Consider the following 15,043-nt stretch of genomic DNA (forward strand, 5'->3'; position numbering starts at 1 on the left):
CACGATGATAGGTAGTACCAATGTGGATTCGAAAATTAAATACACCTTCCCCCTAGTGAACTGAGTATCCAAGTGAGTACCCAGTGAAACGAATGCTAAGGCATTGTTATAAGAGCATATATTCTTCTTGTATTCCTTACTTGCATTATCATTACCAAGTAACAGATCAACCAATGTAGAAGGAGGATTTTCCAAAGGCAGTAAAGAGATGTTCCCACTTGCACAACAAAGTTTTTCCACATATTATCGAAGCTTTCTTGATGCCTCACATTTCCAAATTTGTGCCCCACAAAAATGGCACTTGTAAAGCAATGGTTCCTAAAGAGTGGAGTACAATCTCTAGAACATAACACCATGGTTGTTGGGTACTTAACATTCTAAGAAAATGAAAACACAAGCCTTATAGAATGACATCTGGCTTTAATACCTTTCACATCACCAAATAGAATTGGAAATAGATTAAAAACTATCAAACATGACCAATATCATCTATAGGTGGCTCATTTAAATCAAAATAAATAGGGCCTCCTACCATATCTCTATGTGCCCGAACATTCTGATGTTTATTAATAGGTTCTTTAAGAACCGTAGCAGTAAGAGTTGCTTTGTTATCCAAATCCAAGTGGATTCCAGCATATAATCTATGCTCCTCATCTTCAACCACTTGGATTTGGATTTGTTATCCAAATCCAAGTGGATTCCAGCATATAATCTATGCTCCTCATCTTCAACCTTTCGAAATGTTTCAATTTCATTTACATTGAAGTACTCCATTAAACTAGCATGAATTTGTTTTCAAATGCTTATATAGCAAGATACACGTTTTACATCCAAAACTCGAAGTCAACGAACTTGGTTTAAGCTTAGGTATATACATCTCCTAACCATCTTCAAACTCCTTTGAAAAACAAAAAAACAAGTACTAATTCTCTTTTTACATTTATTCTACTTCAAGTGCCATTATCCTCACATATGATCTTGGCATGTATATCACACATATGACCTTACTCTCAAGGATAGACTCCGCACATTAGCAAACATAATGTAATTATTAGAGAAATTTATAATAGAAAAGTGTGTCTAACAAATACAATCAATTTACACTAATAAGTGATAATCTCTCTCTGTCTCTCACCTTTCTTTGTTGTGACCCTACTCTCAATGATAGAATCCGCACATTAGAATGCATAATGTAATTATTAGAGAAATTTATAATAGAAAAGTGTGTCTAACAAATACAATCAAATTCACACTAGTAGAAAAGCGTGTCTAATACAATTAAATTTACAGTAATAGAAAAGTGTGCCTAACAAATACACTCAAATTTATACTAATAAGTGATAGCTCTCTCCATCTCTCACCTTACTATCAAGGTAGACTCCCAAGCTCACTGAGCTAAAAAAGAAAACAAGTTGTCAGTGAAAGATAACTAAGTTGTCAAGAAAATTTGATCCCAGGGAAGTCTTAAATAGGCAACACCTAGCAAAGAGAATGTAACAATGTAACAATGATGGATTCATGAAAAAGAATGCAGTTCATTCCACTCCCGGGAATCGACCTCCGAATCAATCCCCTTAAAAAATGAGACCTCTAGTGTGTAAATTTAACAGTCTTGGTTTAAGCAAGAAGAAATTATTAAGAAATAAGGTCTAAATTGAGAAATGACTATGGCCGAGAATGGATCCTGAAATGAAATCGAAACTTGGTCCTGTAGTAATTAAGGTAAAACTCAATAAAAAATGAATGTTATGAAATTTTGATATGATTTACAAAACTGATTGGGAATGGATTATGGAATGATCAATGTTATGGTAAGACTCCCAAGCCACTATATCAATGGAATGTAGAAAAACATTGGAGAAGGAGTAGAATGGAGAGTCAAGAATGGTAGTTGGCTGATGCATTAGCACCAAGTGCTAAAAAGGAGGATTTAGGGAACCATGCATAGGATGATTGGCATTCATTGTGCACTACAGCTATGTCCCTTATATCAATGATGTGTCCATGTCAATGATAGATCGCTTCGTACAGCAAGGCTTTCTCCTAATGTGTTTCACTGTTGCAAAAACTATGAGCATTTTCCTTCACTACATGTACATTACATCTCTCGCTTCATACAACAAGGTTGTCCCTTAACTCTCCTAATGTGTTTCATTGTTGCAGAAACTATGGGTATTTTCCTTCGCTACATGTACATTACATCTCTTAATCCACCATCCAGGCTAAATGGAATAGAAGACAATAGCCTCTTTTCCTCTTTTGGTTTTGGGAATCCCATCATCTGCTGAAGGGGCATGCTTGTCCTAGAAAAAATGTCAACCACAAGTTGTGATACTCATCCAAGAATGTAGTACAAGAATGTAATACCAGCAATACAGTGGTTAGATATAGCTACATCAATATGTGCAATTTATCAGTGGCTCTCCATCGGTGACTCTTGTGAGATTCTAGGTAGATAGCACTCTCTATGTTCTTCTAGTCAAGTACTGTCATTACACATCTCTCCTAGTGCCATTGTGGGCATATATCCTATTCCCCCAGAGGTCTGCCAAGATCATCTCTGATAAGACCGTTCCACATAATGGGCTATCTGTCAACCTCATCTACTGATCTGGGTTGGCTTTCACATAAAATAATTGCATACTACCAATGGGAAGGACAGGGGGTGGTAATCTTCCTCCAATCACCACTGCTCTCAAAAGGAGGCATCTAAGAATATGGCACGTGAAGAAATCCTTCTGGGGCTCAGTACCATGAAGGGATTCCCTAACCACTAGCTTGCAAAGCAAAGCTTTGCACTGGATCTCTAGATCAATGACGTTCAATCCCCCTTCATAGTTGGGAAGGATAATAGTTTCCCAAGCAACTCTAGTCTTGGTAGCTGATGGGCCATCAAACACCAAGCATAAGAAGTTATGGATCACCCTCTACAACTATCTAATACATCCACAGTCATAGAACCAACAAGAAGTGACATACCAAGCTATGGCAAGCAACACCTAATTTACCATCAACATTCTAGTGCTAGATCAAGCTTCTTAAAGCTCAAATAAAAGAGCTTTTTCTTTATGCTCATATGAGCACAGGGGAAAACTACTAAGCAGGTGCAATGTCTATTCCAACCTGACATCCAAGATATATATGGTAGTGTGTCTCCTCTCAATCCATGTGAAGCCAACATATGTGCCCCAATCAATCCTGTTAGAGTCACTGAACCAAAATCTTATAGACTTTTGGCGATTTATAAAAGGCCTTGCTAATCTCTTCCAAGGTAGTGTGAAATAAGCAAAGAAATGAGTAGGATGCCTCAAGAAATGTTGCATCGTCAACTAACTCAAGAATCTTGAAGCTCCTCTGTGCGTGCAAAGACAATCTCAATCCAAATAGTCCGATCACACTTGGCTTTGTGGTCCATCCAATGAGAGTAGTGGGTTGCTCTTGGAAGCATTGGTATATTTACTCTTCCCCAATGAATGGTTATTCAGTGCTTCATGGTGCCTATGTCTATATGATAGATCCCCTAGATATTTACATTTGGGAATGGACTGATGCCACTAACTCTATGAGGACCATACCTTTCTTCAGCTACAAGGTAGATCCCCTAAATCTTTACATGAGTTGCAAATGGACTCGTGCCCACTAACCCCATGAGGACCATACCTTTCTCCTCCACTCTTATTTATGGGGCTTTTATGGCAGCATCGTATCCCATCTCCCTACCTTTTGGTTTGAGATCTCCCTTTGAATGATTTTATTTTACTTAATATATAGCAAAGTTTGAACTTTTAAGTGCCCTGGTACAATTGGATGCCTTCTTTAGGAATGTGTGCTCGTGCGCGAGAGAGAGAGAGAGAGAGAGAGAGAGAGAGAGAGAGAGAGAGAGGATTCAAGGAAACTGTGTAATTCATTGGATCGTCATTCAACTTAAATTTAATGCCTGAAACAGTGCTTTTCTTAGTTGCTTGAGTTCCTGGCAAGTGTGTGATCTCAGCAACATTGCCATGCCCACTTAACCAAGCAATGATGAATGTGAATTTGAGTAGCAAAATTATATCTGTGCCAATAGAAGGGGTCACCCTATTACCATAAACCATCATTTGATTTCATTAAGCTTGCAGCATGCTTGGAAAAACTTGTACCTGAATATGACAAAAGGTTTGCTCAAGTTTGCTCCTTGCTATCTGACAGTTCATGGATAAATGTACAAGTCTTTTGTCTATAAACCTTACTACTCTTATTAAGATTTAAAATAATGATGGAGCATTGCAATAAAAAATAGGCTTGATTAAGAATACTAACTCTAGAACTCGTATATATGAAAGCCCAAGAATCACATGTCTAATGGGTATAATTCATCCCTCTATAATGAGTTATCATGTGACTTTTTGCTGATCCGGTTGATCTCACAGTGCTAAATATATCCCGAGGTGCATCACTTCATCTGTCTAATGAATGAGTTACCATGCGGGTCTCACTGTTTACACTTAAGGGTGGAGTGCTCTCTTGTGAAGGACGCTTGAGTGGTACTAAAGGAGGCTCTTGAGTCCAATCGCCTCGGCCAATGCCATACTCCTCGTCCTCCTCTTCTTCTTTAAAGATAGGATGCATGTAAGTGTCTTCCAAGTAGCTTTCTAGATTCAGATTCGGCTCAGTTGCCCTCTCTAGTGTGTCCTTGGCCATAGCTTCCTGAAACGACATTAAAGTCCACTTTAAAGATCAAATATATTGCAATTAACATACACAATAGCTGGTGGAACTGGACCCTAATGCAAGAGAGATCTAGCAGCATGATGTATGCTGCAATACTAACCTCCAATGGATACTTGCGGAAGGCGGGTTCGAACCGATTCTTACAATACACATGAAATGCAATGGTCAAGACAGGTAGGAAGAGCAAAATGGGTGTAGAATTCTTGGCTGCCTTTGTGGCTAGTAGGCCCATCAAAGAGATTTGCCGTATGATGAGACATGCTATGATACGGGTATGTAGATGTGGCCAAAAGGCACCTGCACTCTCATATTGCTGATCATATACGTTTATCACCTGCACAACAAGTTTAACCAACCTTCTATTAAGTCCCAACTGATGACTGGGTTATACTTATGCATGAACTTTATGAAATTTAGATATAGTTAAAGGAGTCAACACACGAAAGTTTCTGAAAATTATATTGAGTTCAGCTGAAGGAGACGATGTAATCTGCATCAATCTATCCAGCCATGCTTCTAGAGCTCTATGTGGGGAATTTGTGTAACCGCCTAAGAAAGCACCTGATAAACTATGAACTCCGGCGGTGGCTGTGGTCAACTGAGTTTTTTGCACTACCATTATTGAAATTGGTTAACATCACCCTTAAAACTTTGCATGAATCTTATCTAGGTTTCAATACTTCCTCTGGCTTTCTTTGAGAGGCAATGGAGTCCCTTTTACCTACCAAGAGCTTGCTAGCTTATTGTTGCAGGAGAAAGAAATGCATCTATTAGTTCTAGCACTGCAGTGATCACTCTCTTATCACCAAAGGCAAGAAGTTCCAACGGAAGAACAATTTAAACCAATCTTCTCAGGACTAAGGATGATTCCAAGCCAAAGAAGGTTACTTGTCGGTATTGCAAAAAAGCCCGGCCATGTAATTGAAAATTGCTTTAAAATTTAGAATAAGGATTAGCAGAAAAAGAAATCTAAGAAAGGTTCTACTAGTTCTCCCCTAGACAACTAGAGCTAAGAAAGAGGACTCTGCGAATGTTGTCCTTGAAGACTTCTCACTTATGGCTGTTTGCAGTGACCAAAATTCATGTCTTAGTGTAACTGCTTCAAACAGTTGGGTATCTTGACAGTGCTGCTTCCAAGCACATTATTTCTCAAAAAAATTTGGCCAATAATATGGAATCTGTGTAGGATGATCACACTGTGCTAACAATGCCTCCTATCCAATCAAAGATATTGGTAAGATTTACCTTACTTCTACTATAGTAAAGATCTTTGTCTTCAAAATGTATTTTTTGTTCCAAGTATAAAGAAGAATCCGCTTTTAGTGCCCAATCTAGCAAGGGGGGTTTGAATGTTGAATTTGCTGGATGATAAATGCATTGTTCGTGATAGAGAACAAGATAGGCAAATTATGCTTTAGAACTCTTAACCATGGTTTGTTCAAATTGGTATTGTATGATTTAAGTGTGGTGATACTTGTCTGGCAGACACTTCAAATGCAAGGAAAGATGTCCAGTTGTGGCATGCTAGGTTTGGCCATACATCGATTAGTAGATTAGTACTTTTGCAAAAACAAAAGATGTTAGAGGACCTTTCTCAACTTATCCCCCACCCAGGTATGTTTATGAAGGATGCATCCTTGGCAAGCTCACCCTAGGTGTAAACAAGCACCTCAGGGTTAGCTAGTATATAAGCAATCTCATTCACAATTTAGAATCGCCTACTCATTTGTACTTTCTCTTTGTACTTATAGAGATCTTCCATCTCTCTCCTTTGAGCTTGCCAATCTTCGTCACAGTCTGTACACCCTTGTGGTCTTGTCTTTGAGTATTTTGATTGAATCCCTCCTACTAGCTGGATCAAAAAGCACGAACACCAGCTATGATACACCACGTCCGCTGAGTATTGACATCACCTGGGAGATTATTGCTAGTGTCACTGTGTGGCATATCTCCTTGGAGGGTATTCATGTTTATGACACCCAGTGAATTTGCAATCTATGGCGTGACATCATTCATACTCTTTTGGCCACCTGGGCCCGTATACAGGGATCTTCTAGAGGTGCGCAAACAAAACACAACAGATCTATGAAAGTGGAACCATGGTATTTTCTTCTCCTCCACTCCTACTGGGCTTTTATAGCAGCATAGTGCCCCCGATTGGTTGAGATTTCTCTTTGTATGATCTCCCACCACCTCTTGAAAATCGTGGGTCACCTTGGTAACTGCGAGGTCTAGTGCCTAGCCATCCATGCCGGAGGATTTTTTTTTTCTTCAGAAAGAGACTTCTATTAAGTATGAGAAAAACATACAACAATCACAGCTATAAGCCGGAAGAGAATAGAATCACCCCAATATGTAAGGTGATTTCAACCACTGAGGAGCATCATGATGCCATGTAAGACCTGTGGTACTAGAGGAAAAGAAGATGCCATGGTCCCATTCCCGCATAAATATCACACGCTTTGCCTGCGCAGAATGAGAGGGCCCCTGAATGCGAGCCCAAGTAGCCATAAGAGTGTGGATGATATCACCCCATATAGTACTAATGCACTGAGACCCAAAAATCTGGACACCCTCAATAGCCTCCGTGCATCTAGCTCTCCAGATCTGCCATGCTGTAATATTGGCAATAATCTCCCAACTGGTGTCAATCCTCTGTCTAGGGGGTGTATAATCAGAGTGAGGAACATCCTGCTATAAACCATGCTGGGCAATACCTCTACGAATGAAAAAAACAGAATCTGTACCACTGCCCTCATAAAAAAGTTGCGGACCGGACTAGGAGAGTCAAGCAACTGCCCCCCAAGTCACATGCATGGCTCGACCACTCAATTTGTCCATAAGTTGGGCTATAGGACCCCAAATCTGTTGTGCAATGCTGCACCCCCATAGACAATGTTGTACGGACTCAGAATCTGCCGCACATCTAGGACAGGAAGGTGCTACACCGAAAACTGATCTCCACTGATTGGTGGGGATACCACCATGTAAGAATAACCAAAAGAAATGAGAGATCTGGCTCCTTCTATATGAGTGCCAAAGTCTATGCCAATATCTGCGCTATATCACACTGGAGAAATATCATAGCTCTCCCAATGAGGCCTGAGAGTAGGGATCCTATGCATCTGTCGAGTGAGGAGAAGCCCGGCATTCCGAACAGTGAAACTGAAAAAAGGAAGGCTTTTCAAAAGATCGAAGGCATCAATCCACTTCCACTCTCCTGGATCCCACTGAAGATATCTGATAGGACTGCCACCATATAGCCACAAACACCAAGAGCCATGAGTCACTATCTGAGGAGAAGGGTCAATGAACCAGTGCTTCCCCGAGCGACCAACAATCCTCACTGGACTAAGCCTAGTGTTTGGTATGATCTCCTCTATACTACATCTCCTCAATCTCCCACCAGGCATGATAGATCATAGAATACATGAGGAAATCTGTATCCTCCTAGCCTGGCAGAGCAATGACCTGCAGAGGTATGCCTATCCTCGAAAAAACTCCCACCCAACTCGGATGATAGTCTCCGTGAAAGGTCCCAGAAAGCCACTCATGCCGAATAGGTGCATCAATCTGATCAATACGAATGCGAGAGCCCCTAGGATGCTGAGTGGATGCAACTCTCCGATCCTCCGAAAGACTCTTAAAGGTCTTCCAAGCAAGAACTGTGTACGCGCATCTCTCCCATCCTAACCATTGCATATAACGAGATGCACCAAGTGGCCGACCAGCCTCATCCCTAATGAACTCGTTCCACATAATAGGTTGTCGGTCAGCCTTGTCCAAAGACCTAGGAAGCCTTTGTCGCAAAAAACATCTCATGCTTTTCCATGCTCTGACAATGGCTGCAATAAGAGGGGAAGATGGTGCCCTAATATCAGCCTCTGTGAACAAAAAACGTATGTTGGGCATCCAGTCTCTCCCGACCCTGGGTCTACATTTGGAAATCTGAAACAAGAAAAAATCCTTCCAAGGCTCAGTGCCTGGTAGGAAACCTCTGACCACAAGTTTGCAAAGCAACGCCTTGCATTGAACATCCGGATTGATAATATTCAAGCCCCCCCTCTTTTGGGCTGAATAACTGTGAGCCAAGCTACCCTGGCACGAGTGTTTGAGGTGCCATCCAAGCCCGACCAGAGAAAATTTCGGATCAATCTCCGCAATTGGCCAACGCACGCACGAGAGAAGCACCAACAAGAGGCAATAAACCAAGCTGAGGCAAGCAAAACCTGATTAGCCACCAAAGCTCTGGAGGCTAAATCTAATCTCCTAGAGCTCCAATGGAGGAGCTTCTTCCGGATACTTATAAGTACCGGAGCAAACTGCTGTGCAGGAGAAATATCAATCCCAACTTGGCATCCCAAATATCTAGCAGTACATCCTCTGCTGATCCAAGTAAAACCAAGCTCTGCACCCCAATCAACTCTCGGTGAATCACTAACCCAAAAACCAACAGATTTGTGCCAATTAATGAGTGCCCTTGCTGCCAAACAGAACTCCTCTAGTGCTACCCGGAAGGAACATAAGCATATATGTGAAGCCTCCAAAAACAGGGGTGTGTCAGTAGCTAACTCAGAGTCAACCAACTCCTCATGACTACGAAGAGGCAACCTCAATCCTGAAATACCAGCAGTGGAGCGGAGAAAGATGCTCATGGCCTCTGCAACTATGATATATAATAAAGGGACTAATGGGCAGCCCTGTCGTGCTGAGCGAGAAATCTGAAACCGCTCTCCTCTATCACCGCAAGCAAGAACTCTACTGTGGGCATCACGATACATGCATGAAACTCCCTTGATCCATCTCTGAGAGAAGCCCATATGACTAAGAGTACCCCCAAGAAAGTCCCAATCCACTCTATCATAGGCCTTCTCAAAATCCAAGAGCAGAATTGCTAAGGGCTGATTGCTCGCTTTAGCCCATTCGACGGCCTCCCAAAACGAGAAAATGTTATCAAAGATGCTCCTGCCGTGTAAGAATCCATTCTGGGTATCATGAATAACATCCTACAAAATTGGCTGCAATCTAATGCTCACTGCCTAGCAAGAATCTTATAGGCACTCCCAAGTAAGGTGATAGGTCTCCACTGGCCAATCAATGTCTTATCCCCGCTCTTAGGAATAAGATAAATAAGCCCCTCAGTGAGAGAAGAAGGCATAGAACCTGTGTCCCACATCTCCTGCAAAGCCGATGTTATCTCAGCCCCAATCTCATCCCAAAAAGTAGTGAAAAAAATAGGGGAGAGGCCATCCTCCCCTGGACACTTACCATGAGGTAAGGCATGAAGAGCATGACTGAACTCCTGCATAGAAAAAGGGGCATCCAGAGCAGCACACATCTCCTCGGTGATCAAATGTGGCAATGCATTCCAAACCTTCCTCTGTCTAACCATGAGAGGATCTGAGTGAAGAGTGCCATGTGAATCCTGCAACTGCCTGACACTATCTCTGGCATGAGATAGGCCGTGAGAAGCAAAGAAATATTTGTTACATCTGTGTGCTTGAGTCGTCCAGACAGCTCGCATCACAGGGCGACATGGAGTGCTGGTATGCCCAGACTAGCACATGGTTACAGCTACATGGTATGCATATGGAACGCCTTCCACCTTTATAGTACAGCCTGGACTCCCCCTTCCTAGAGTTGAGCCGGAATGAGCTCAACAAGATCATCAGGATGGATATCATTCAGCTACACATAGCACGCACATGGATCACACACGCAAAGCCACTAGGGACAAAGATGGCTTTCTACCGAGAGCATCTTCTCCACTTATCCCCTGATGGTTTTGTTGTCCGCTTAAAGTACATGGACACTCACCTCTCTCATGGAGTCAGATGTGCTATTGGCCAGATCCGCACGTCTTCACATCAGCTGAGGATAGAGACCGGTCGATATGGAGCCATCTCCCTTGCCCCTGAGGATCGAATTTGCCAACTCTATCAGCTGGAGCCAGAGACTGAGGAGCACTACATATGTCGGTGCCTAGTGTACTACGAGATCCGGGGGCACTTTCATTGCCTCTTCCGAGATGGATTTGGGCCATTGTCTAGAGTGATGGACTACTCAGACCAGCGTTGCCTTGGGCTTTTTCTCCTCGAGCTGCACAAACACCAAGACCACATCCTTCACTCCAGACAGGGGGGACATGTCCGAGACACAGGCCAACGCACCCTTACCGACTTCTTTAGAGTAGCAGCGACCCCGCGCACCGTTGACCACGAGTCAACTAGGCAGCGTCCACGACCCGCGGCCCCAGCCGAGACATTATCAAAGGATACATGCGATATTGGCACGACGTCGTGCGGCACAACCTCAGCGCTTCAGCCTGTCTATGCTGGATCGACCTATGCGAGACATTATGGAATGAGTCTATCTCAGCTGCTTCCCATAGCCTACCATTTTTCTAGTTCCACACTCTTATCAGATATGCCTTTTTCTGGCAGTTGTATCAGGCCACTAGTTCCTCTTTGGCCACATGTTATAGCTAGTTGTTTTTCAGTTTATGCTTTTCATTTTCTACTCCACACATTTAGTTTCCTTGAGTTGTGGACGTATTGGTACTTAGGCCACTTTGGCCTCTTGTAGACATTAATATATCTTTCTTTATTTTTCTCTTGTCCCTTCACGTTTAGGAAAGGCTGTGTAGCTCTTGTAGGATTGATGTCTGCTGTTATGCCATGAATCATCAAGCGAAATAAGAATAGGGCAAGGCAAGCAAGAGTGCGGAGGTATCCCCCTCAATTCATATCATGCTCATTCATTTTAAACGTGTCAAGCTTGGCATGCTAGGAATGGATTGAAGCAGAAAACAACAGGCTCTCAGGGGTTTGGAGAAATCACAGCCAGTACCATGTTTCCTACCCATGGACTACAAATAAAATCTCCTCCCAGGGGGGAGTTCTCATATCCTAACTTGGTGGCAGCTATGTTCCCTCCCTATCTATCCTAAGGAGGCTCAATCATGTTGAAGTCCCCTCCTGTACAGCAAGCCTTTGTCTAAAGGAGGTACCGTTTCATCTGCAGTGAACAGTTGGTCATGTGCAGCTTCACTCTGGATTCTTGCTTCTTACATATCTCCTAGGAGCCAATCCTAAGCCAGTCCTTCGGTACTGTTGCAAATCCATGCCACCCACACAACTTTGAAGGCAATCAAGACTTCAAGCTTGAGCATTGATACCATGCTTGTGCCACCTTCTGGACTTATGTAGGTGATTCGGTCACCAACATTTGAGCTGGTGTGACGGCACCCATTGTCTGCATCAACCTAATGGAATATTGGAGTCAGCCCCCTCCCAGGGTCCAGAAGATCACCTAAGGGTTGCAGGAATGCAAAAGGCTTCAGCTATACGCGCTTGATATAAACTTGTTGATAAAACAAATTGAAAGACAAACATGATGGTAAGGAGTTTTTTTTAGCACACACTTACATGTAGAGGCAGGGGTTGAATCCACCCCTACTCATTGGCAGCAATGCACTTGAATGTGTTAAACTTGGGCCTCATAATGCTTCACTTTGAATTTTCTAACTAAATCAATATGGACCACCATATCAGACAGAATAATGCACTCCCTTACTACTAGAATTGATTGCTCACATTTGGATGGGCAAGGATCACAATACCTGATATCGATAAACCAAGTAGGCAAATGCAAAGTAGATGATGATGAATGGAAGAAGAATGGGAGCTATTTCAGCATACATAATGCCCAATAAAAAGTAAAGCTCTATTTTTGGAAGGGATTGATCCAGACCAATACTGCCAGGGTCCATAGCTTTGTCTCTATCCTTATCTGTCTTGACTAGAAAAGTGTTCTTCAGATGGTAGACGATGAGGGGTTTCAAACGGAGTATTTCTGCCGCAATACCAGCCCATCCATCAATCATTATATATGTCATAAAGAACAAAGCTTTTTGAGCCACTGAATTGCCAATTATATCGGGAATGCTGCATTTTGAAATCACCAAGCTTGACGTGAGAATACTCATACTAGATGTTAGAATATCTTACATCGCAAGTACATGGAGAAGATCATGCCAACCACAACTCACCCCCCCCCCCCCCCCCCCAACACACACACACACACACAAAAAAAACAAAACAAAAAGAAGATAAGAAAAGAGAGAAAGTTAACTTCAAACCTTTTTTTTCTGGTGATTTCATTCTGCAACAATGGAGCAACAACTCCTCATCCAATCCACCGTATCAAAACTACTTACACCATCTTTACATTATTTGAAGTTGGTTTAATATTTTGAAACATCTATCAAACGTTGAGGTCTGCAGGAGCTCCAGCAACGTTTAGTTCAGGAAAGGGAACTTGTACATCAGTCTTTGGTTAGAATTCTTCTCCTACCTGAGCAATCCACAGGTGAAAGGAGAGAGAGAGAGAGAGGAGACAGCTTGGGAGGATTTCCTGCTACGTCTCAAAGCTAAAGTCTCCTTGTGTGTGTGTGTGTGGGGGGGGGGGGGGGGGGGAGGGGCGGGGCGGGGCGGGGCGGGGCAGGGTGACATGGAAACAACAAAGATGCGTGGGAAGCTTGCATGGATGGAATCATAGTAAGGGCTAGCCAACAAGGTATTCTGCTCTCTCGCACCCGAAGGAGGTAAACTTTGCAGGTCCTATGTCACTCGGATCCCCCAGTGCCAACATGTGGTCTCGCATCGGAGGTAACGGGAGCCTAGAGAAAAGGCAGCAGCAATTGTGACAATGGCATACAATGGTATTGGTTCTGTCACATAGTCGGGCGTTCGTTCCTTTTTTTTTCCCCTTTCAAGAAAAGATAGATCATTAGTCAAAAGAAAACATTCATATAACACAAATAAAAACCCTCCAAAAAGGCTAAAAAAGTACAAAGAACCCTGATGTAAGGTCTAGAAAACCAAAAAACATAGGGAGGGGGAGCTCCCTTTCCAGCTGACCATTCTCTGAAAGAGGCTACAACGGTTGAGGGGCTGGAAAAGGCCACACTAGTGAGGAAGGGGCCCAGAGTCCGCGCAGCACAAGAAGGCTCCATGACACTGCTGCATCCAATCTGAGTCACCTGTGAGGCACTCAGCCCTGCCATATGGAACGAGAGATGTGGAAGCGCTCACCTCGGCCTCCACAAGCAAGCACAGTGATGTGACACCTGTGAGGCACTCAGCCCTGCCATATGGAACGAGAGATGTGGAAGCGCTCACCTCGGCCTCCACAAGCAAGCACAGTGATGTGAGCCTCCACAAGCAAGCACAGTGATGTGAGCCTCCTGATCAGGGCAAGAGACACCTCTCATCCAATCTTGAGAAAATCCCATGCTTGTGAGAGTACCCTTTAAGAAGTCCCAATCCACTCTGTCACATAGGCTTTCTCAAAATCAAGTAGTAAGATTGCCAAAGGCTGATTAGTTGCCTTGCCCCACTCTACCACCTTCAAAAAGAAAAGATGTTACCAAAGATTCTTCTTCTTGGAGGAATCCATTTTGTGCGTCATGAATGACTATCAGTAACACTAGCTGCAATCTCATGCTCATTCCCTTGGAGAGAATTTTGCATGCAGTCCCAAGTAATGCGATAGTCCTCCGCCACAGGGCAAAGTTAGTCTTATCACCACCCTTAGGGTGAGGTGGAAAAGACCCTCGGTAAGAAAAGGAGGCACAGAGCTCACGTTCCACATATCTTGTAATGCCACATTGATCCCATCCCCAATGTCATCCCAAAAACTCATAAGAGAAACCACCACCCCCAAGACATTTACCATGTGGTAATGCCTGAATTGTATGTCTAAGCTCATCTGCCAAACAAGGGGTGTCAAGTAATGCACGTCATCTGAAATCAGCCTAGGCAGGGACTCCCAAACCTTTTGTTATGCCCTATCCCTTTGAGAGGAGTGAGTCTCTGCAAATAAACAAGCAGTAGTAAAACTCAGAGGGAGCACTCCGTGTGTGTTTTGTAGCTGTCTAATGCATTCCCTGTTATGGAGAGGCTATGGGCAGCAACGAAATGCAAGTTACATCTACATTCCATCTGAATCCAGGACTCATGTACCTGATAGTGCATACTCTACACGGCTGGGTCATAGGATGACGGTTGAGGGCACTCCAATAGCAACAAGACACTAGCACGCCGTATGCCTATATAACGGGATGTCCTGATGGCCCTCCTCCGACGCCCTCACCTCCTTCCCTCACTCAGGAGGTACTAGCACCGTGGACTACCTTATGGGATCTCCGGCTTTGGAACACCTTCTCCCCGACTTCTACATCCCGCCACCCCCCTTTGAAGCTGACCATGCCTACCTCTCTTTCAGTCTTACCTACACACCACCCGTCCCTCCACCACCACCCCCCATCTCA

At 43.3% G+C, this 15,043-nt stretch overlaps 1 protein-coding gene across 4 annotated transcripts in view; it reads right to left on the bottom strand.

Annotated features, from left to right (window-relative positions):
- Nucleotides 1-4,083: 4,083 nt before the first annotated feature.
- LOC147609925 (hyperosmolality-gated Ca2+ permeable channel 1.5-like) overlaps nucleotides 4,084-15,043 on the bottom strand; it is a 58,098-nt gene continuing 47,138 nt past the window's right edge. For all 4 annotated transcript variants that reach the window (XM_086787322.1, XM_086787325.1, XM_086787323.1 and 1 more), the window contains 3 exons: nucleotides 12,332-12,656; nucleotides 4,811-5,044; nucleotides 4,084-4,686 (listed from right to left, as the gene is read on the bottom strand). In XM_086787322.1, the coding sequence (XP_086643448.1) occupies nucleotides 4,438-4,686; nucleotides 4,811-5,044; nucleotides 12,332-12,656 (808 nt within the window). In that variant the 3' untranslated portion in view covers nucleotides 4,084-4,437. The remainder of the gene's footprint in view (nucleotides 4,687-4,810; nucleotides 5,045-12,331; nucleotides 12,657-15,043) is intronic.

Source organism: Cibotium barometz, chromosome 50 (assembly GCF_041138505.1).
Source record: "Cibotium barometz isolate CiBa-2024 chromosome 50, ASM4113850v1, whole genome shotgun sequence".
NCBI lineage: Eukaryota > Viridiplantae > Streptophyta > Polypodiopsida > Cyatheales > Cibotiaceae > Cibotium > Cibotium barometz.